Genomic DNA, 24,331 nt, shown 5'->3' on the forward strand with positions numbered 1-24,331 from the left:
TTTTGTTACTTTTTTAAAAGGCGGGTTTGTGGAGAAATAGTTTGCACATAGTAAAACTCACCCTTTTTTGATTACATCTCCATGAGCTACCGTCAACCCGAACCTCAAAAGCCCCACTTCCCTTTGCCCATGATGCTTGTTTTGCCATCTAGTGTGTGTCTGTGTTCAGAATGTCTCACACACAGAATCACACAGCCTGCAGCCATGTGTGCATCTGCTTCCTCCTCCGAGCATGGGGCCTCTGACACTTGGAAACACCATGCTCCATAATACGAGAAGACCACACCCCATCTCATCCAGTGCTTGGTACTGTCTTTCTAGCAGCCATTCTAATAGGTGTCAAGGGGCATCTCATTAGAGGTTTTTTGGTTTGTTTGGTGTTTTTTTGAGACAGGGTCTCACTCTGTTGTTTGGGCTGGAGTGCAGTGGCGTCATCATAGTTCACTGTAGCCTCATACTCCTGGGTTCAAACGATCCTCCTGACTCAGTCTCCTGGATATACCACCAGGCTGGGCTAATTTTTTTTCTATTTTTTGTGGAAATAGGATCTTGATATGTTGCTCAGACTGGTCTTGAACACCTGGCCTCAAGCAATCCTCCTGCCTCAGCCTCCCAGGATTATAGGTGTGAGCCACCGCGCCTGTCTCACTGTGGTTTTGACTCGTATTCCCCTTAAAGATTCATGATGTTCAGCTTCTCATGTGCTTATTGGCCATCTCATTTTTTTTAACATTTTGTTTGGAAATAATTTCAAGCTTAAAGTTGTTAGAATAAGACAAGTATAAAGATACCCATACAGCAATTTGGCAGTTGTGTGTCTACACACAACTAGCTTGCTGTGCATTTGTAATGCATGTATAATATATAATAACACAGTATCTTCTCTGAACCATTTAAGAGAAGGTTGTATCCATCATGGCCCTTTGCCCCAAGTTACTTCCTGAAGATAAGGAAGTCCTTTTATGTTTTATGGAACACCGTCCAGTCTAGGGTCCTTACAGCATCTTGGAGGTCCTGTCCCCTTTAATTTGGGACACTTCTACAGCATTCCTCTTTCCTCAGTGTCCCCTCCTGATTAACTCAAGTGTGCAGGCCCAGCAGGACCTACATATGTCCCACCTGCAGGCACACGACATCCACACCCCTTGGTGGGTAGCTCACTCAGGTCACTTGGCCAAGATAAAGTCTGACGTCTCTATTATAGTTACTGGTTCTCAAACACTGTCCTCCATGGAACCCCCTGGCACAGCACTTGCCTGGTCCTGTTTCCCCCGCAAGGGCTAGAAAATGATGACTTTCTGGCTCCAGTCCCTCCACACAGACCAGTGGCTTAAACGCCTTACTAAAGCAAGCGTCTTCTCTGCAATGAAGTTATTTATTATTTGCTGTCAGTACTGACTCCTGGATTCCTGACCTCTCAATGGCTTATAACTCATTACCATCCTTAATTAAGCTGGTTTCAGATGGTCCCAGACAAGGTTGCTGGAGGTCACTGTGACCTTGTGGCACCCCATCACTTCCTTGGCATGTTCTCACTTTCCAGCATAAGATGCTCCAGGTTCCCCTTGTATCTTACCCAGTCCCAGTCCTATAATCCATTTCTCTGAGGAACCCCAGACTGCAGGCTGAACAGTGTTCCCACTATGTCCTCACAGAAACTTCAACCTCAACGTGAATAAACTTACCTCAGCATCCCCCGATCTGTGCTGATGACTCACCAGCATTTATATCCCTTTCCTTCCTTAGTAACGGAACCTCATTTCTATTCAGGGAAGCAATGTGCCCAGTGAGGACGACTTTACTCCTCACAGCTGCCCGTGTGATCAAGCTTGGGCCAATGAGGCCTACGGGAACGCTGTGGGATGTTCCTTCCGGGAAGGCACCTCGGAACGAAGGCAGATAGCGGGGTGAGACAACAGAACGTGGTGGAGGTCCAGGGCACCTGCTCAGCACCTGCTGCCAGGGGAATGCGGGCCATACCCGGGCGGACCCGACTTCTCAGGACATGCCACCAGTCAGCACAGTTATGGGCCATCTCCTGGTTTTTAATGTTGTCAACTATTTCTTTGAGTTTAAAAATTAGAAACAAAATTAAGACATTGTATAAGCCAGACAGGACATGCCATGGTCTGGGAGTGGCTGGAAGGCCCGTGTGCTCTAGGGAGAGGGGACAATAAAGCGATGCTGAGCTGTGCTCCCTCTCCTCCCGCCTCATAGAAAGGCGGAGCCTGCCCCATCCACAAAGAAACAGCATCAGCTCTGCTCTGCTCAGCACACTGCTTCCACTCACGCTGAACAGGCTGCCTCGGGCTACTGCCTTCTGTTGAATCCCTAAGCTTCCGCTCCTCCCTACTAGAATAGATGAGAAGCATGCTGGTTCCTCCTGAAAAACACTGAGGGCTCTCCAGTGATGGTGTTTGCACTGAAGGCATGAGGGCTCACGTTTCATTTTACATGCTAATTTCCAGGCTTTGGGCTCTTGCCAAAATGCCAAAGTAATTTAATCTGCAGTTTCCACTCTGAATTTATGAAGAAATATGTTTTTTTTTTTTTTTTGAGACAGAGTCTCACTTTGTTGCCCGGGCTAGAGTGAGTGCCGTGGCATCAGCCTAGCTCACAGCAACCTCAGACTCCTGGGCTTAAGCGATCCTACTGCCTCAGCCTCCCGAGTAGCTGGGACTACAGGCATGCGCCACCATGCCCGGCTAATTTTTTTGTATATATATATTTTTAGTTGGCCAGATAATTTCTTTCTATTTTTGGTAGAGACGGGGTCTCACTCTTGCTCAGGCTGGTCTCGAACTCCTGACCTCGAGCGATCCACCCGCCTCGGCCTCCCAGAGCTAGGATTACAGGCATGAGCCACCGCGCCCGGCCAAGAAATATGTTAAGTAATCCATAAGGACAGCCTCATGGGGCCAGGAAAGGTTGCCAAGACTCTGGATGGTGGCTCACCAATGAGGAAAAGTAGACAATAAACCACTCATCCTCACTTCATCCTCACAATTGTTCCAAGAGGAACAATTGGTGCTATCTAGATAAACTAGCAAAGAAAAATGAAAATTAAAACTCCACTGTTGGTGGGACATGGGGAAACAGTTACACATGTCATTGGCAACACCCCAGAAACAATTCATCCTCCAGGGAGAACGACACGGCAAACAGCTCATGGACTATAACTGCCCTGGAATTCCACTTTTGAGAAATAATAACCTAAATCAAGGGGGAGGGGTGAATACAGCTTGTACAAAAACACTCACAGGGATCAAAAATCATAAACAAATACATTACAGTGAGTTTTAAAGCCTGAGCTTCAAAGTTCTACTTCTCAAAGAATACTTTAGAGCTATTTCACTGATTTCCAATGACTTGCGTGTGCATTGTCAGTATATGAAGGTGTATGTGGAATGGCGTTCAACTCACATACAGCTATGATAATCATCTCAAACACAGCCATGTCCACGAGCCCCTGCAACAGAGGGTGGCCCTGCCTGCCTGCAGCTGCCCACAGCAGTGCAGAGGGCAGCCTGTCAGCTCCCCTGACTGCAGGAAGAAACGAGGACAATGCGCAAATCAACTGCCTGGCTTCTGGGACGGAACGAGCCATCGGGAAAAGGAGCTGGTGCTGTTGCCACGGCTGATTTTACATCTCGGTAACCAAGAAAGGAGCTTGCCTCAGTCAAGAAATCTCATTTAACATTCTGAAGCGTGGGAGGGAGGGAGGGAGGCAAGATCTGTCATACGGTTTTAGCTGCCACCCCTGCCTGCCCTGACTGGCTGATGTGGGATCCACAACACAGAGAGGAGGTTGCGTGGAAGGCAGCTGGGAAGTGAGGGGCATGTCTGCACTGGCCTACTGGGAGGTCAGAAGGTCAGAAGCTCTAACCAGGAGTCTGGGGACAGACATGGGGGTGGGGGGTGGCAGCAGAGCTCCAGATACCATCTCTCTCCATCCCTCTTGTCTCATGAGGCCGGGCTGCACAGCTGTGATGTGATGGGGGCCCTGCCTGCACTAGTGTTCTGGGGCTGCCCTAACATAGACTTTACCATAGACTGGGGACTTAAAGCAAGACAGATGCATTCTCTTCCATCTTCTGCATACCAGAACCTGGAAATCAAGGTGTCAGCAGGGGCACACTCCTGTGGAGAGACTAGGGGAGGATCCTTCCTGCCATTTCCAGCTTCTGGTGGTTCCAGGTGTTCCTGGGCTTTTGGCTGCATCATTCCTTCTCTACCCCATCTTCACACGGCCTTCTCTCTTTTGTGTCTATCTGTGACCTCTTCTGTTTCTTATAAGGATGGTTGTCACCAGACTTAGGGCCCACCTGGATAATCCAGGATGCTTTCATCTTGAGATCCTTAATCATATCTGCAACGACCCTTTTTCCAAATAAGGCTACATTCACAGGATATCTTCTGGGGCCCTTTAGACCAGAGCCCTCAACTTACTTTCCTTAACCACTCCCAGTACCTGCACAGGGTTGGGCACTTAATGGTAAGAAACCAACAAACATCTGGAGATCAACCAGACTAGGGTGCTCAGCCTTGTCTGAAGGATGAGAAATGGAAGTCCAGCAAGGCTAAAGTGAAGACCAAAGCGAGGTAGCTGGTTGGCAGGGGGATGTCACCTAAAGCCAGGCCCCTTGATTCATATGCAGCTCCTCTGTGTCTACAGCTTCAAGGGACACAGTGCACCAGGTTCCACATAGCAGATGCTATGTGGCAAATGGAAGACAAACAGGATCTTTGTAGCAATTTGCTTATGGATTTATAATTATTATTTCAGATATGTGATCAGAGAAAAAATACGGCCCCGAAGGGTCACAGGTAAATAAATAATTAAATCAAGAACACAACAAACCCCTTAGTTCCCATAAATAGTAATGTTTCTATGATATATTCTGAATTTACTGCTCTAGAGGCTACATGGTTAGGAAGGGGGTGGAGTCAGGCAGATTCTCGCATGGGAAGAAAACTCCAATGCTCTACAAAACTCCTCTTTTTTTTTTTTGAGACAGAGTCTCGCTTTGTTGCCTGGGCTAGAGTGAGTGCCGTGGTGTCAGCCTAGCTCACAGCAACCTCAAACTCCTGGGCTTAAGCGATCCTACTGTCTCAGCCTCCCTAGTAGCTGGGACTACAGGCATGTGCCACCACGCCCGGCTAATTTTTTCTATATAGATTTTTAGCTGTCCAAATCATTTCTTTCTATTTTTGGTAGAGACGGTGTCTCACTCTTGCTCAGGCTGGTCTCGAACTCCTGACCTCCAGCGATCCACCCGTCTCGGCCTCCCAGAGTGCTAGGATTACAGGCGTGAGCCACCGCGCCCGGCCCAAAACTCCTCTTTTTTCAAGGACTTTATTTCTCACAGGTGAAGCTGCATTAGGAATGCAAAGCCATCTATTGAGAATACAGGCACTACTACTTATGTAGTATCTCAATTCTAGACGGATTTTCTACCCTACTCCCGCCAGATTTAGTGGAGAACGTACCAAAGCCATGTTCATGGGCGATGACAGGCACCCCTTGGTCTGCAGCTGGTTCTGCTTTATTTCTATATACTCTCTGAGTAGCAGGTGCTTGGCCAAAGCAAACTACAAACCTAAGGCTGCCAGGGCACAAGTGAAGCCTAGGCTGAAGCAGAATACACACACATGTGGGCACAGGCTTGGGAGGTCACACTGTAGCTCAGGGGGCCCTGGTATAAGAGTGGGACATCCAGTCATCCTCTCTAGGCACAGTGCCCCCAACCTACCTTGTGGCTGCACCTCACATTTACCTGACATGGGGAACCCACACTGAAACATACATGCCTCTGAAAAACCACAAACACACAAAAAAAGTAACATGGCTTTGGAATATCCATGAAGTAGTCAGGGTCACCTCTATCAACAAAAATCCTTAAGAGGAGAGCTATATAGTAATAATTACATACCTACAGAAATAATATAATGTAAAAGAAATCATTGGTACATCGATTATAATCACAACAGATTCCGAATACAGTGGCTATGGGCTCAGAGACCAGTGACTAAGACTGGCTTCTGTGTCAAAGCATGTATAAAGTACAACCAGACCATGTGGAGAAGGCTCACCAAGAGCTCCCAACTCAGAGGGAGCCCGCATGAGAGAATTGAGACTCACTCCACACTGTGCACAGAGTTCAAACAATGGAAGGCAGAAGAGTCAAGGCCACTATTTTAAGGCAGCACTGTCACTGACCTCTCAGTCCATGGAGTCAGCAGCCCCAGGATCACAGGACTGCCAATGCAGTCTGGGCAGCTAGAGTAGCCAGGGCTGTCCCTGCAGGGGGCGAGGCAGCCACTGCTCATGCCCTCCTACCTGCAGAGCCATGTGAAACTCAAGTGAGGCAGAGGCCATGAGGACACCTGTGAATGTTAAATATGATACAAAGGAAAGGAACTGGTGGTGCTCACAGGAGCCCACAGCTTGGGAAAAGGCTATAAGATTCATATGTTGGGAGTGAAGGGACAAGGGACTGAGCTGCCAGGTGATGGGGATATCATCACAGCATTCACAGGCAGGAGAAGAGCACTTGTCTAGCCTCTGGTTGCTGAATGCCACCCAGCAGGGGAAGCACAACAGAGCAAGATTTAGAACAAGAACTGTTGCCATCTGCCACTGGCCATCAGCAGAGGTGGGCCCTGGGTGGCCAGGCAAGTCAGAACCAGGGACAGGCCAAACCCAGCCCCATTGCTGGAAACTCCACACACCACATGTGGGGCCTCAGAAGACCCTGTTTATGATGAAACACTCACTAGGAGAGGGAGTGGTCAGGGCCATGGCAGCACCAAGAAGCATGCTGTCTGTGCCAAGGGCAGCTCCACCACCGTGCAGCCCAGAGTGAGCTCCACCTTCTAGACTTGATAGTGAGACCAGGGTTAAGACTGGTCCAGGTTCCCACGGCACAGACAAAATATTCTTCATTCAGTCCCTGGCCCACATGTCCTTCCAAGCATGAGGGCAGCCAGGACAGAGCTACTGTGGGTCTGAAGAGGCGGTCTGTCCCCTGCTTGTCAGTACTGGCCAGGGCAGCCCAGAGAGAAGCCTACCCCCAACCAAGCATGTCCTAAAACTGAAGAAACTGAAACAGATAATTTGTTTCTTTATTGCATACATATTTACTGCACAAATGAAGAATATGTCTGTATACAATTCTGAAGTTTTTTGTCCAAAGACTTATTATTTTTCTTTTCATCTTTATTTCTTTTACCATGCCCTGGTTAAGCCCCTCAGTAGGAAGAAAGAGGAAACAAGTTAGTCCAAAATCTGTTGCACCTTGATTTTTCTGTAGGAGGCCTCCACTTGGGCACCAGCACAGTCACCACTGACAGGGTTCAAAGCTCTCACAGGATAAAGCTGGGTGCAGTGGCCACACACCTATAATCCCAGCTACTTGACAGGCTAAAGCAAGAGGATTGCTTGAGCCCAGGAGTTCAAGACCAGCCTGGGCAACATAATGAGACCCAGTCTTTTAAAAAAAAAAAAAAAAAAAAAAAAAAGGAAAGAAAGGAAGGACAGGAAAAGAAGAGAAAAGAAAGCAGCAGCTCTCACAGGGAAGAGGGGACACGCCACCAACAGATCTGCCCACGGGTGCAGCCCAATTGGTGAGAGTCTGTTAACTGGCCACACGTGAGCTATTCATTTGGCTTCATTCCTTAATCTCACTGTCATGAACTCTTACCTATGCCTTGCCAGCAGCTGGGTGAGGAGAGCTGCTGGTCAAATGAAGTCTGTTTGTCTGAATTTATTAACTCTGCACTCTCCAGACTGGCATCTGTGAAAACCAACCTGCCTTTTCAATTTACTTGTTTTTGTCTTAAATGTAAAGAGAGAGAAGCTCTCGGAAATGACCAGGATCTCAAGGGGCCAGAGCTCAAGGGTCTGGGGAAGTGCACTGTAAGCAGTGTGCAAAATGCTTAGGAAAGTCCTTCTGCCCCAACTGCTAAAATTAACAACACTGCTCAAGTATAAAGAGACTCATTGGTCAAAAGGGGGATCACAGCAGGTTCAAAGTCCACCTGGGAGCTCTGTACACAGGTGTCCACACTTACCAAAACGCACTTCCCCGGCTCGAGGCTCCAGAGAGAACTCTCAGTGTTGATCTTGTGGGTGAGCTTCCCTTCCATGAGGACGCGCTCCCCATTTTCCTCCAGCATGGCCACACGGATGGAGCCACTGCTAAGGGCCACCGAGACCTGAGAACACAGAAGAAAATCATCTCCACTGTGAGGCTGACCACTGGCATGCAGTACAGCGGGAGGGATGATGGTTTCCAAGGTACCTGGCCACACACCACAACAGTGTCATTGGGACCACCAGGCACCTCAGTGAAGAAAACCGTACTGGCCTAATTTACACTCAGAGAAGGCCACAAATGGTCAACTCCTTTAGGTAAATGCACCAGAAAACCTTGGTAATGTAAGGTACTGTGGTGGAAGCTGTTAGTTTTCTACCCAAATCTCTTCCCCGTTCTTCAGTTAGGGGAGATCAATTCTCACAGCAGAGGGCAAGCAGAAAAGACAGGGAGACAGGTGGTGGGTGCTTCCCCCTCACCTCCCCTTGTGGCTATCTGGAAGCAACCAAGAAAGCTGAGCAGCCACGTATCTGACGTACCCACCCCAGGACCGCTGTGCAAGGGACAACCACTGCCTCTTCCTTCCATGAGCCATCGCACTGCTGTGTGACTACAGCTTGGTCACAAAGACCCAGACCAGTTCCTTTGGTTTTGCATTTTGTCTTGGTTCTTTATGAAACCCAGCCTCTCCAAGCCTCAGTTCGCACCCCTCCCTCTGAGCTAGTCCTGGCAGAGACTGCCCATGTACCCTCCTCACTGCCCTGGGGATACCTCTCCCTGCTGGGAGCACGGTTCCCTTTCCTTCATACCATCTATCCCAGCCAATAAGATTGCATCCCAGGAGGTTTGTAAGGTCAGTAATTAGGAGAGGAAAGAAAACAAAACTCTTGTTTACATAAGTGTTTTGTAAAGTAAAAATCTTTTTATAATATACTAAATAGACACTGGAGGCCAGTACTTAAAACTTTTTTCTAATAGGTATGTGGAATCAAACCAATTTGGAAGCTACTCTCCCATGTCACTCAGTAGATGGCTCATTAAATGCTTATAAAATAATTGAAGAAAAACCCCTGAAGAAAAAACTCTCAAACCTACAGATTTTTTGAAATAGCGCTTAGTATTTGCCAATGAAATTCAACACTGTAACCTAACTGTAGCTTAAATATTCATAAATTTAAAAAGGAAATGGGAGACACGATGGGTGGCAGCCACCACCATTAGGCCGTTCAACCTAAGTGAAAGAGGATTTCTAGGCTGTGCAGTGAGCAGTCCAAGGTGGCAGAAGGCTACCTACCAGGTGAACACAGCCAGGACGTTCCAATGGCCATGGGCTGCACCGCCAGGTTCACATGCAGACTCCAAGGAGGCATCCTCCCATGAGACTGTAGTTCCACTTATACTGACTTTTGGTGGGAGAATTTACTGTGGAAAAGACTGTTTTCTTGGCTGGTCCTGTCCAGCGATGGGCACAAATGAGCTTTGGTCCCTACCTTCTAACAGCAAGAGGAACATGAGCAAATGTGACAGTGGCCCCACTCACTCCTGAAAGGATCCAGACATGTTGGGCCACGTATAACCATGAACTTGCATGATATGGAAACCTGACACAGATGGCCAAGGCCCCTCAGTCCTGGCCTCCCAAAAACAAGCTCACTTAACAGATATAATTCTCCCAGCCAGCTCTACATAACACGATAATTTCCAAATTTGGGCAAGCTTCTCACATTGCCTACCCAGGGGAATGAACCAATTCATCAAGGGAGAAAACCAGACAAGGGATACTTCTGGGGAGCCAGTTGAAGACATCACACTGGGAACAGGCAGTCCTCTCTCTGACCTCCTGTGGCCTGCATAAATGACAGACACAAAGAGAAAAACCCCAGACAGCAAAAGATGTGAAGTGGGAGGTCAAGAGCAGATGGGATGTCAACAAATCTGCTGACGACAGTATGAGGAGAGGAGTGGGGGGCAGATCCTACAGGGCAGGGGACATCTGGAAGTCATAGCTACATGGGCTCTGGCAGGGAGTCAGCAGGTATAGAGGGCAGGAGTGAGGACAGTGGCATATATGGGAACAGCTATGCCCCCTGGAAGACCTATCAGAAGGGACAGCAATCCTACTGTTTGCTACAGAGCAACAGAGAGCCCTGCTCCAAAGACAGTGACCAGGAGCCTGAGGAACCACCTGGTAGGAATGCCCACACCCCAGGTGAAGTCCTGCTCACTCAAGCACTAAGACAGCCAAGGCCCCATACCCTGTAAAACAAATCTGACTGGTTGATCCACTCAGCTCTCAGTGGTGGTGAGAGAAGCCGACCTCAGACACACCATGGAGAAACCATCAATACTGTCCCTCACTCAAGAGAATGGGAAAAAAGGTTTTTTAATAAAAAAAAAAAAACTACTAGGAAACTGAGGATCACATCTTATCAGAAAAAACAGCCACATGAAAACAAAGGTAAAAAAAAAACAAAAACAAAGATCACAGAGCTATTTAGGAAAAAAGATATTCTTCAATGCTCCTTACTTTACAAAAAAAGAAAAGAAAAAAAACAATAAAAAAAAATCTAAAATATTTCCACTTTGTATCTTCACAGAGATCTGAGAAAATACTGTATCTACAGAACCAGAATAAAATATGAAAATAGAACAATTATATCAGAAAGAAAAAACATAAGAATTTAAAATATAGTAGCTAAAATAAAAATTTCAATAGAAATGCTGGAAGATGAAGTTAAATCAAGGTAGAGACAGGAATCAATTCAGGCAATCAAATTGGCATTCCAGAAATTAAGACAGTAATATAAGAGAATTTTCTAGAGCTAAAGAACAATATGCCTTCAGATTGAAAAGACCCACTAACAGCTGAACAGAATGAATGAAAGATGACTTATACAAACTCATGAAATTTCATAACACTGAATGTTTAAACAAAAAGGTCCTAAAAGTGCCAAAGAGGAGGAGAAAAAGTTTACTCACAAAGAACCTGAATGGAAGAGATTTCAAAAATCAATAACACTGGATGTAAGAAGCCAAGAGAAAAGCCTTCAATCTTCTAAGGGGAGAATTATTTTTAAGCTAGAATTCTATACACATCCAACTGTGAAATAAGTGAAAGGCTAAAATAAATACATTTTACAATATACAGTCTGCATTTACCACAAATCATTTTGAGAAAAACAAAATGAGGATGAAAACTGAAAAAGAGGAATATCCAACTTGGATCCAAAAATCAGTGCATTTAATCTAGAATTGCAGGAAGAAAGTTCCAGGATGGTAGGTACACAGAACTGGAGATAATTAGTCCAGACTGAAGTTTAGGAAGAAAGCTCAAGAAAGGGATTTCTAGACAATACATATAGTATCAATGAGAAACTGGGTGATTCTGAGGTTATGATGAAAGTATACTATTTTTGACAAGATAAAAGGGCAGCAAGAACCGTCAGGAAAATATAAACTATATAAGAAATTCCTGATCCAAACTTATGTCAGTGAAAATGGTAGAGTAAAGGCCTCCAAAAGAGCTCCACAAAAGCAACCAAAAAATTAGCAAAAATTGTGAATATCAACTTCTTACGAACTTTGGAAACTAACTAAAGGTTTGCAGGAAATCAACCAAAGGTTTACAGGAAACCAGGGAGCACTAATTCAATCAAAACAACCACCTCAGTAAGAACACTGAGCTCTGTGACGTTATCACTTGTCCTACACCCACCCCCACTCTCCAGACCCTTGGCAGCTCACATTCTTGGTGTAGACTAGCAGCCATCAGGAGGCGCAAAACAGAGCCAGATCTCTTTCAAAGCTTCAGTCCCAAAGAACTGTCATTATTTGACCTGTCCAATGGTTCCCCACTTACAAGACTATTTTTGACTGGACTCAGAAAAGCCTTTTCCCAGGGTAGTGTTTGTTGAAAACAATTATAGGCAAGTGTTTTAACTTTGTAGCTGCTTGCAGTGGTGGCTCACAATTGAGGCAAATCAAAGGAAAATGTGGGGAATAAAATGTCTGTGGGGGCTTTGAAAAGCTCTGACATATTCCTGGGAATCTAGAAGGATGTATGAATATATAGGGCTCAGTGCACGCTCAGGAAAAACCTGAGAAAGCCTTGAGCTCTCATCTTTGGCTGATCTTGACTCTACATGAGCAGGAAGTGAAGGCTAAGGCAGAGTTTTCAACTGCTAGGCTAAATGCTGAAGGTGTGCCCCAATATGTACATGGAGCCGCTCCACAAAGACTGACATATTTATGGTACCAAGGGTTTAAGAAATTCTCTATCCAATAATTATCTAACCACTAAGTTCACCAAGTAGAGATTTTATTGGCCACACACAAAAGAAAGAAGACAGACTTTACAGAATAAGTTGAGAAAAATCATTAAACAAACAAATAAGAACAATTACAACAAGCACCAACAACAACCAACCATGGAGAGAAAGGAGCATCTGATTTCCAGAGTTGTTGCATTGTTATTTAAAATACTCAGTTTCCAACAAAAAAAATTATGAGACTTGCAAAGAAAAAAGCATGGTCCATACACATGGGAAAGAAAACAATAAACTCTGTCTTTTAGGAAGCCCACGTATGGGCTTTTAGTAGAAAACAGTCTATAAAACAGCTATTAATATTTTGAATATGTTCAAAGTGCTAAAGAAAACCATGAAAAAAGAACTAAAGGAAAGTACGCGAATTAAGTCTCACAAATAGAGACTATCAATAAAGAGATGGAATTAAAAATAAAAAAAGAACCTAATACAAATTCTGGAGTTCAAAAGTAATTGGAAAAAAAAAAAGAAAAATTCACTACAGGGGCTCAAAAGCAGATTTCAGCATTTAGAAGAAAGAATGAGCAAACTTGAAGATAGGTCAGTTGAAATTACCCAGTCTGAGGAAGAGAAAAAAAAAAGTTCTTCTTTTTCTCTTTTATCTAACTTAAAAAACAATTGCATGAAGCACAAAAATAACAGCTCAAAAGAGTAGGCAACATGAGCTATACAGAAGCAATTTTTTAGACATAAAATTAAGTTGGCATTAATCTGAAGTAAATTGTTATAAAATACAATGTTAATTGTAATCCCCAGGGCAGACACTAAATGTTTTTTAAAAAGCCTCCAAAAATATAGTTTAAAAACATCAAGGGAATTAAAACATTATACTACAAAATACCTATTTAACACAAAAGAAAGCAGTAATAAAGGAACAGCAGAACAAAAATAAGGAACAAAATTCTCAAAACTTACTACAAAGCTACAGTAATCAAAACAGTGGCAAAAAATACACACATGTATAGATTAATGGCATAGAATTAAAAGTCCAGTAACAAATCCATATATTTATGGTCAATTGACTTTAGACAAGAGTACCAAGACAATTCGATAAGGGGAGAATAGTCTATACAACCAATTGTACCATGACAAAAAGAATGAAATTGGCCTACTACCTCAGAATGAAGTCAAACCACTACCACTACCTCATATCATGTAATAAAATTTTCAACTCAAAATGTATCAAAGACCTAAATGTAAGAACTAAAGTTAAAACTCTGAGAAGAAAATATAAGAGTAAATCTTTGTCATCTTGGGTTAGACAGTGGTTTCTTAGATACGACACCAAAAGCACCAGCAACCAAAGGAAAAAAAAAAATGGATAAATTAGACTTTATCAAATTTAAAACTTGTGCTTCAAAGGACACTATCAAGAAAGTGAAAAGACAACCCATAGGAGAAAGTATCTGCAAATCATGTATCTGAAAGGTGTAGTATCTAGAATGTGTAAAGAACTCTTAAAACTCAACAATAAATAGACAAACAACCCAATTAAAACATGAAGAGAAGATTGAACAGGTACTTCTCCAAAGAAGATATACAAGTGGACAGTAAGTACACGAAAAGATGCTCAACATTATTAGTCATGAGGGAAATGCAAATCAAAACCACAATGAAATACTACTTCATATCCAGTAGAATAGGTACAATTAAAAAAAAAAAAAAACACCAAAAAACAAAATAGACAATAACAAGTGTTGGTGAGGATATGGAGAAATGTGGACCCTCATACATTTCTGGTGGAAATGTAAAATATAAAATGGCACAGGCTCTTTAGAAAACAGTCTGGAAGGTCCTCAAAAAGTTAATTATAGAGATACCATATGATCCAGCAAATCCACCCCTAGGTATATGCCCAAGAGAACGGAAAACGTATGTCCACATATGGGTGGTAAGGGAAAGACTGGGGTGCAAATGGGTGCACAGTGGGGAATACAGAGACGCCTCCTTCTCTCCAGGCTCATCCTGCAGGGCATGAGATGCTGGTGAAGGACATGCGAGACAGTCTGAATAGAGGTTGAGACCACCTTAGAAATGATCTTGTGGCACATTTATGTTTGGGGAGATGCCTTCACAGGCTAAAGGTTGTCACCCCAAGGTTCTGATGAAAACCCTACCACCAAGGGCCCTCTAAGACTAGGAGTGCTACCCAGCAAGCTGAGCAATGTGTCCCTTAACCGAATAATAAATAAGATAAAGATACACACGTAAGTATACTTTGTGTAGATATATCCAAAAAACACATCCACATTTACTAAACAAAATTAAAGTTATATATTCAATACAAGAACTGGTTTAAAACCCACAGCTGGTTTTAAACCCACTGGTTTAAAACTCCCCACCAATACCCAACACAGACCTTATCCACATACAATAATTTGCAACAGATGGTGTGTACAATCTAGAACATTTCTTTCAATCACAATTTTTAAAAACCAACACTAGGGTCCATTTGTTGTTTCAGTTATATCTAATTTTGTCCAACTTCCTGCTTCAGCCTCCTGAATAGCTGAGACTACAGGCATGTGGCACCTGACTTGGCTAATTTTTCGATTTTTTGTAGAAAACTCGCTGTTGCCCAGGCTGGTCTCCAACTCCTAGCCTCAAGCAATCCTTCTACCTTGGCCTCCCAAAATGTTAGGATTACAGGCATGAGCCACCACACCCCCAGCCTCCACTTGTATTTTTTTAACAGTTGCATTTTGGAGTGCCTTTACCTAATCAAATATAATAGGAAGATCAATTCCAAGTGATAAAATTCATAGCATTAGGCTGTTGTTTTTAACAAAAGAGAGAGGCCCAAATTGCCATGGAGAAGGGCCTTCTATGAGGAAAACAAATCATTTCTGTAACAATTAAACCTGAAACCCTTAGCAGAATTTAGACAAAACTACTCAAATAGGGTAAGAAGATCAAGTGGATTATAAGGCAGCAAAAGTTCAAATGACTGACCATCAAAGAAACTCTACCCAAAATGCAATCTATTCCTTTCTAATTCTGATTCAATTCTAGAAGCCACTAAAAAATTAAAAAGGACTGATTAATTTGACTACATAAATATTAGTAGGCTCTGCAAGGAAAAAACATAAACCAACTCAAAAGATCAACAACAAAATGGGACAACGTATCTGCAATATGTATTACAAAGGTCTAATCTTTCTAATATATACAGAGCTCCTAAAAATCAGTAAGAAAAAGTACAACAAACTAATAGAAAATGGGCAAAAGATATAATCAGTTCAAAGGAAAGGCACATGTAGAAAGACACTCCACCTCACTCTAAGAAATACAAATTCATACTATACCTAGATGCTATTTTTTACCTATTCAAATTATAAAACCCAAAAGTTTGATAACATACTATTGACAGCAAATTTGTGAAAAACCAAGGACTCTTGTACATAGCTGATGAGCATGTAAGTTACTATAACCCCTATGGAAGGTAATTCGGAAATACTTACAGAAATTAGAAATATATATACCTTTCAATCTAGCAACTGCACTTCATAGAATTTATTCTACATGTAAATGCACACATGCAAATGAAGTTTGCTGAAAGGCATCACTGTTTTATTGTTTATCAATTTTTAACACCAAAAAACTGGAAATAGACTAGATGTCCATTAACAGGGGACTGGTTTAATAACCAGGCTGTTGCTTCAAGGGGGCAAAAGTAAAGAACGGTAGCCCCAGGAATGAGGGGTGATGGGCTTGGGGCACTTGAGCCAGAAGACCAGGGAAAGCAAGGTCTACAGAGAATTTACTGGGCACCTCTCAGGCAGTGGGCCTATGGAGGTAAACAGAAGAGACCAGAGCTGCTCTGGTAGGGCCAGGCCAACACTGGGCAGGGGCAGTGAGGTCATCTCAGTAAGTGGGATGCACCATCTGTGCTAAAGGTAGGGATGAGGAAATATATGTTCGTACTTGATTATATATGCATAAATATCTGAAATATCCCCCAAACCAGTTACACGATAACTTAGGTCAGGACTGGGGGCTCAGTATAGAACAGAAGAACACAGAAGTAGAACAGGGATTTTTTCTCATTGTACATGTTTATGCTTTCAAACATGTAAATGTGTAATGCATTCAAAAATTAGGTTAATTAAAAACTAAAGTAGATAAATGCAGCCTATTAGCCTTTTCTATTCTGGAAGTTTCCTATAATAAAAAGTGTTCCTACATTTTTTTCAAAACGAGTTCTAAGAAGGGAATGCCACATGTTATGAAGCTTTCAGCACAAATTACAGCACCTGCATCAAGCTCAGAGGCAAAGTATCACCATAAATCTAAGCCTGGGCATCAGTAAGAGCCATACAAGACACACCTAGGGACTAAAGTGCCATTCCAGAAGATTCCTGCGGTGGGGACAGAGACTGCAGCAGCAGGGCAAGTGCGCGCATCAGCCTGCAGGACCACCCACAATCTACCAGAGGAAGGAGATTTAGGAGGAAACAGGTTCACATGTTATTCAATGACAGCCAATTATGACTTCATTTGCAATAATACCATGGCATTTTCCACACAAAAGACAGTTGATAAAACAGGGTAGGAAAGGGAAGGGCCTCTGGGTTCTGGTCTCTGCTCTGCCACCACTTCACCAGGAGAGTTTTCTCATCTGCAAAATGAGAGGTTAAACTAAAAATCTCTGGAGTTCAACTTTCGGAAACATTGAAATCCTCTGAATCATTGAAATGCTAGGTTTATAACCACCCTGGTCTGACATGAGCAATCACATAAACATCTATGTCATGAACTCAAAAGTTCCTTGTACCTATTCTGTGGGTACAGAGGAAAAAGAAGGGAAGTCAGCTGCTTTTCCTAAACAGAGCAGAGTGGATGGAGCAGAGATCATGGTGAAGGAAAGACCTAACCATATTTTACTAATGCATGAAATAAAAGCTTCATTTTGAGAAGTTCTTCTTCAGATTTACCAGCATGATGATTTTTTTTAAATGTTGCATGTAAAATGAGAACACTTTCTATTTTTCTTCTGAAGAACATAAAGCATTATGCACACACTCTCATTTGTCTCCCACCACCCCTGAGAGGCAAGTGTAACCTATTTCTACAGAAATCTATTTCTCCAGAAAAGGGATCAACGAAAGAGACCAGGAGAGGCACAGCTCTGAGAATACCAGCATCAAGCCTCAGCTGGAGAGCAGAGGGCCTGACTCTCCTGCAATGCTCTATCCCACAGCCCCAACACAAACACAGAGCTGCCTGCACAAAGCCCCTCAATCACAACCAGAATAAATTCTGATTTTAACTGCTGAGTTGGTGCAGCCAGGGCTACCATCATGATGATATCTGCTAGATGCCACAGACAAAAACCAAAAATAAACACTGCTGACAGGCAGCCGTGACAGGTACACTTAGGGAACAACTGGAAAGGAGTCAATCCAGAAAGCGCAACTCTCAGGAAAAACCCTTAGACCAGCAAAATCCAAGAAATACAAAATAAACTTAATTCCAAAGTTTTAAGTGAGGCATGACTAAAACTCCTAGATCACTAAGAAACTGAGAGACCAAGAATTTTTCAACCACGTAGGAGATGAAGCACAACACTAAGGCAGGTCACCATGACAAATTAAGTCAGTGAGTGTCACAAAAAGCCAATACAAAATTAATCAGTGGCTGACATGAGAAGCCCCTTCCTTCCATGCTTCTGTCCTGGTCTTATAACCAAACTTCACCTTCAAGCCTTCTCTGAGGTGGGAGGAAGCACCCGCTCCAGAGTGAGCCTCGAACCTGGCCTGGCTCTTGTTGGCTGGGACCCTGCACACACAGCTCTCAGCAGCCCTTGGGGCTATACAGTGCCTGCACAATGTCAGGAGGACTGGAGGGGACAAGTCACTGCTCCAAGGCACACAGAAAACATTATGTCAGTGCTGGTCAAATACACCAATCACCCAGTTTTACGTTCCGCACCATGCTTGCCCCCACCTAGAATTACCTTGCTTATTTATTTGCTGACTTACTGCCTGTGGCCCACTGGGATATAGCTCTGGACCAGCAATCTTGTCAGTCTTGGTGACCTCACACGCCTAGCTCCTGGGACAGAGCACGGTCCAGGTGCTCCAAAAATGTCTAATGCAGAATGAGCCAAACCCAGGGTTATCCTTGATGAAAGAAGAGCCACATCATTCTCGAGGTCACATTACATGACAAAGTGCATGTGAAAGAGGTGTAGCTCTGAATTTGAAACAAGACATAGGGCAGGACCCTCACAACACAGTGCCCACCACAGAGCAGAATCATGGCGTCAACCATGATTAGCTGGCAAGCTCATCTGAGACACCATTTCCAGAGGGGAGTTGTCTCAGGTAGCTGTGCAAAGTACATAGCAAAAGCTGTTAGGTAACTTAGGTCTCCTGAGTCAAAGAAAGAGACAATAAGTAGTTTTAGGTTGGGCCTAATAAAAATCCTTTCAGGGAAATCCCCAGAGGTTCATGGAGCAGTTTACAAGACAGATAAAGGACCAGGAAGCTGTAATTTTTTTAGCCAAGTTAATGAAGCATGATAACACTTTCCATAATTTATACAACTATATAACATAGGATCCAGCAATCCTACCAAAAAATGAAATGGAAATCAATACCTATCCTACTCAAACCCCAAGAAGATGCTGGGTAAACTATTTGGGCAGGGCAACTAGCACCTGCTCCTGACCTATTAAAAACAGACAAGAAGTAGGCCGGGAGCAGCGGCTCATGCCTGTAATCCTAGCACTCTGGTAGGCTGAGGAGGGAGACTCACTTGAGCTCAGGAGTTCGATACCAGCCTGAGCAAGAGCGAGACCCCCATCTCTAATAAAAATAGAAAAATAAGCTGGGCATGGTGGCGCATACCTGTAGTCCCAGCTACTCAGGAGGCTGAAGCAGGAGGACCGCTTAAGCCCAGGCATTTGCAGTTGCAGTGAGCTGTAATGACACCACTGCACTCCAGCCTGGGTGAGAGAGTAAGACTCTGTCTCCAAAAAAAAAAACAGAAGTAGACATTGAAAGCTGGAATTCTGTGTGAATAATCCCTAGTGATCTGGTCTGACTTGGATGCTAAACTTACGATTCTAGGGGTCACCAGGTGCTAGTAAGAGAGCTATTGGGATGGCAGGGGGGAGGAAGGGAGAACTGAGCTGATGGTTATTTCCTGCTGAAGCAGGGCCACTTGCAACTCACTGATCCACATCCATGGTCTTTGTTCCATTACCAGCCAGGGAGTGTGTCCTGTCTTTTGGGCCACAGAATGAGTTGCATTCGTCTCACACCAGCCGTTTCTTACTAGATGTCACAGTCTTTTAGGACTGCCACGGACTCCGCCCATACTCCTATACACAGGGCAGGTTCAGGGCATGTCTGCCTGTTTCGAGTGGAACTCGGAGAGCTAGTGAGAGATGGCAGAGGAAGTGGCTGTAGAGTGGGGAGGCACAGGACAGAAGGGCCAGAGGGACTGGGATTGAGGCTGGCGGTCTTACTGTTACACGTAGGGTGTGCGGTGCCAGCCAGGCTGCCCACACTGTACAGAATGAGTTGCTTCCTGAAAACACACACGCAACTCAACTTCTGTGTTATATGCTCCAGTCCAGTCTCTCCTTCTAAGAAGCCAGGAGCGTAGCCCAAAGGGAAAAGTATGAGCTTTAGAAGCAGACACACCTGAATCAAACCACAGCTTTGCCATGTCATTTATTCATTCATTCATTCAAAAACTATCTATAGGGCTCACTGTTCCAGGCATAATGACGAGGGACACAACACCGTGTATTTCTCATGTCAACTTGGATAATTTAGTGACTTTTCTCAGCCTCAATCTCTCATCTATAAAATAGACATTACTTACTCTGCAGGTTGCAGGTTCGCATGAAGATTGAAATAAGGATACAACTTCTGGCATATATCAAATTTTTTTTATATTGTGGAGTTGAATTATGTAATTTGCTATTTTGTATTGTTACATGAGGTTTTTTTAAAATAAAGCCTACTTATTTATAACCTATGAGGATGTTACTCTTATCAAAGTTTCCTGAGTAAACATCTCTCTCCCACTAAAAGATTAAACTTCCATTCACTCACACTCATTAAATGGAGGTTTCAGAAACCTTAAGTTTCTGAAACTCAAGTTGTGAATGTTACAGCTACACCCTGATGTGAGTCCCTGCTCCATGGAAGAGCACTGCAGCACACAAACCTAGAGGCCCCCTTCATCCTGTGACCTGAGTTCTTTGCCTCTCAGGACTACTGGCTGGGGCTTCAGTGGGTCTCATAATTGACCTGACTTGACTTAAAGGGGGGTGAAGGGAGTGTGGATGAAGAAAAAGAAGCACTTTTATGTTTGTTTTTGAGGGGAGAAGAGGCCCACAGCGTGGCAGCTGGCACCAAGGAAGCTGAAAGAGTTCTCCATGAGGCCCCTGTGAGACGTGGCACAGCTGTCCTCTGTGGGCAGCATGAACTACAGGCCCAGCCATCTTGCCCCTGAGTGGTTAGGGAGGCACAGAGAGCGACACTAGAGTGCTGGTCCTGGCAGGGATGGAACACTCTCTGAGGACCCCAAGTCAACCTTAGAAAGGAAGACCTGGGGACAGGGAAGCTTACCATCAGCACACAAGTGTCCTATGTGAATAGAAAGAAATGAACAGATAGCAAGGAAAGCAAGTGGGGACCCTGGGGCAGGCTGAGCCTGTCCCTCCCTCTCTCTTGTGCAGCTATCTCACTGCCCTGTGGGGACTGCAGGGTCTAAGAGTTCTCTTTCTCTCATGATTAAAGGTCCTGGGGAATTACATCATAAGCCTTTCATCTCTGTGATATACAGTTCATCACCACACACAGGGAGATGGTGCCCACTGTGTCACTTTGCCTAAGGTGAGTTTACTGGACCCTGGGCTGGCAAAGCCAGGAAACTCACATGACAGATGCTATGTAAATACACCTTAGCTATCACTGACAGTTTAGTTGATAGGACTTTTCTTAGGGAGACTGAAGGCAGAGTTAATCTTTAGGAAAAATGTAGACTTCACCAAGGTAATGTTTGAGTATTCCCTTGTAAACCTAGAGGCTGGCCATCTCTAATGGGGGCCCCAAGAGTATCTGTGACTTTGTTTAGTAAAAGAGGACAGCACATCAGATTCGTGGGCTTCTCTCGTGGGCCACATGCACATCTTGGTGTCAAATGCTGCTCAGAGAACAGGGCTCACTGTCTCCTAAGGGGAGCCTTCTACAGACCAGCTGGGAGGACCTCGCGGACAGAAGGAGGGAAGTGAGGATGGTGCACGAAGCCCACTCCTGGGACAGGAGAAGGAACATGCCTCACACCCTAAAGCCCATCCAAACCCTCCCTCAACAATGCTGGATTCTTCCCGCAACAGCTCCATCCAGCTTGGGTGAAGTCATCCCCGCCTCCCCCCGAGGCAGTTACCTGCTTCCCCTTCACCACGTGCTTGGGCACTGGGACTCTGACTTCCAGGTCGGTGTAGTCCTGTGACCAGGTATAGTTCTCACGGACAGCACCATTGTAACTGTCAGGGTTTTTCTGGAACTGCTCCTGAATCCTGAGAAAGAATAAGAAAGGTTAAGATGCCTACTAGGCAGACACGAGCAGAGGACCCCACCACAGCCCGGCACATGCCATTCCTACATCCTGAAGGAGTGACTAACTTGAGTTTCACCTCAAGCTCACCTGCTTTTGTATCTGCAAACTCCCTCTTTTTTGGGTGATTTCCTTTCTGACCCTTCTACATAGTCTCCCAGGAAATCACAGGACAAGGGAAAAGCTACAGAGAAGACACTCAAGTGCGGCATCCCTGAGTTTCGGAAAAGTATCTGCGACCACGATCAAAGCACAGGCTGGTCTTGCTGCCTTCACAATAGGGACCTTGTGAGTAAGATCCTTGGGCTCATGGGTGCTTGGTTTTCTTATAAACTGCTGGTCAGGGCCCACCTTTAAAAAAAAAAAAAAAAGCCAAAACAGTTTCATCCTGCAGCTGCTAAACTTCAATCCTAATTCAACCCCTGGTCTCTAGTTTCTCCCAGTAAATAAATCAAAGCCAAAGGAGCTACGTTAACATCATATATATCATTATTAAGATGTAAGCAATACATGTAATGAGACAGCCTAAAAAACCAATCAACCAAATCCTATTGTAGATGCCTGTTACAAACATAGCACAGATGCAAATAGGCCTAGCCAAGAAGCTGATGTTAAAAATATTTTCCATAAAACTTAACAATGTTAATAATATAAACACTATATAAAAATAAGTTTAGACTCCCAAGTCCATTATAGTGACAGACAAAAGCCTAGTCATGAAGGAGGCAGCAGCTGTGAACACAGAGCATTCCAACAGCGGGCACAGCTCCGTCAATTGGGCCTGCTCAGAGACCAGTAGACGACACCTGGCAGGGAGAGTGCCCCACGGGCCCACAAACAACGGGTGCACTGTAATTCCACTCACACAGGAAAAGACAAAACCATGTGTACATCTGTGTAGATGCACATACGAGACAAGGGTGGGGAAGGGGTAAAGAGGACACACTTTCTCTGGCCAAAGTTCTAAGACAGAATATATTTACCTACAGTTGCTATGCCCTGCCCACTGTATATGCGTGAGGCTGGGCCTCTACCACAGAACAATTTCTCAATGCTGCATAACTGGTAACTGTTAAGAGCTGAACTATGTTCCCCAAAATGTTATGTTGGCGTCTTAACCCCCAGAATGTGATATTACTTGGAAATAGGGTCTTTACAGGGGTGATCTAGTTACAGTGAGGTCATTAGGGTGGATCCTAATCCAGCATGACTGGTATCCTTAAAAGGGGACTTTGGACACAGAGACAAACATGCACAAGGAAGACTACGCGAAGAAGGCCACGTGAAGAGATTGGAGTGATGTGTCTACAGGCCAAGGAATGTCAAGGACTGTCGGCCACCACGTGAAGTTGCAAGAGGCCAGGAAGGATCTCCCTGAGGGCCTTCAGAAGGAACACAGTCCAGATGACACCTTGATCCTGAACTTCCCACCTCAGAAGTGTGAGAGAATCAACATCTGTTGTTTAAGCCACCTATTTTGCGGTACTTTTTTGCAGCAACCCGAGTAAACACAGTAGCTAAGGAAACTGATTCCAATCAGAGGTGATATTCAAAACTCAGCATATCGGCAGGACTAGGCATTGACTAATTAGAAGGGATGCCAGCCTGAAACTGCCCACACAGGCAGGCCACTGTGGGGCACAGTGGTGAAATATGGGAACCAAAAGCCACACAGGAAGCCCAGCTCAATGGCACAAGAAACCACAGTAGGGGGAAGGAAACTAAAGAATGGTCAATACCTTGAAAACAGGCAGCAAAAGAAAGATTAGTCTAGACATAACCAATAAAGTGTTTTCAAAGACTATTTAGTGATATGGAAAAAGCTTTCAATATGTTATAAAATTGAAAAAAGGGTATATGACTTTTAAGTATGGTATGGCTTCAGTTTCTAAGAGAAATATATATACATACTTTACACACACATATGAAAAAGACTGAAAGGAGGCACATTAAATCTTTGTGGTTATCTCTGGTCGTGGAATAACAAGAAATCTGGCTTTCTTCTTTGTATCTAGGTATTATCCAAATTCCCTAAAACAAGTAGACATTTTTATAACCAAGAGAAAAACAGTTCTCTTTAAAAACTGTTGATGAGACAGTGGTGTGCCCTACAGTCCCTACACCCAGGAGCCCTCCTAGGGCCTGACCCCTGGAATAGGGTGCGGAGGAGCTGGGTACAGCAGGAGAGACTCACCCAGTCCCCGAGTTTCCAAGGGATCCTTCCACATGAGCACCAACAGCAGCTTAAAGCTCATATCTGATATGGATACACCTGAACCTGTAGAGAATATCTCCAAAAGAACAATAGGTAGCAGCAGCTCCTCTACAGCT

At 44.2% G+C, this 24,331-nt stretch overlaps 1 protein-coding gene across 3 annotated transcripts in view; it reads right to left on the reverse strand.

Moving 5' to 3' along the window:
• NUDCD3 (NudC domain containing 3) overlaps window positions 1-24,331 on the reverse strand; it is a 95,512-nt gene that overhangs the window by 12,563 nt on the left and 58,618 nt on the right. For all 3 annotated transcript variants that reach the window (XR_006738294.1, XM_045565204.1, XM_045565205.1), the window contains exons 3-4: window positions 21,830-21,962; window positions 8,074-8,217 (exon numbers count right to left, since the gene is read on the reverse strand). Coding sequence is in view for 2 of the 3 variants with exons in the window: in XM_045565204.1 (XP_045421160.1) it covers window positions 8,074-8,217; window positions 21,830-21,962 (277 nt within the window). In the remaining variant the exon portion in view is untranslated. The remainder of the gene's footprint in view (window positions 1-8,073; window positions 8,218-21,829; window positions 21,963-24,331) is intronic.

Source organism: Lemur catta, chromosome 11 (assembly GCF_020740605.2).
Source record: "Lemur catta isolate mLemCat1 chromosome 11, mLemCat1.pri, whole genome shotgun sequence".
Classification (NCBI taxonomy): Eukaryota; Metazoa; Chordata; class Mammalia; order Primates; family Lemuridae; genus Lemur; species Lemur catta.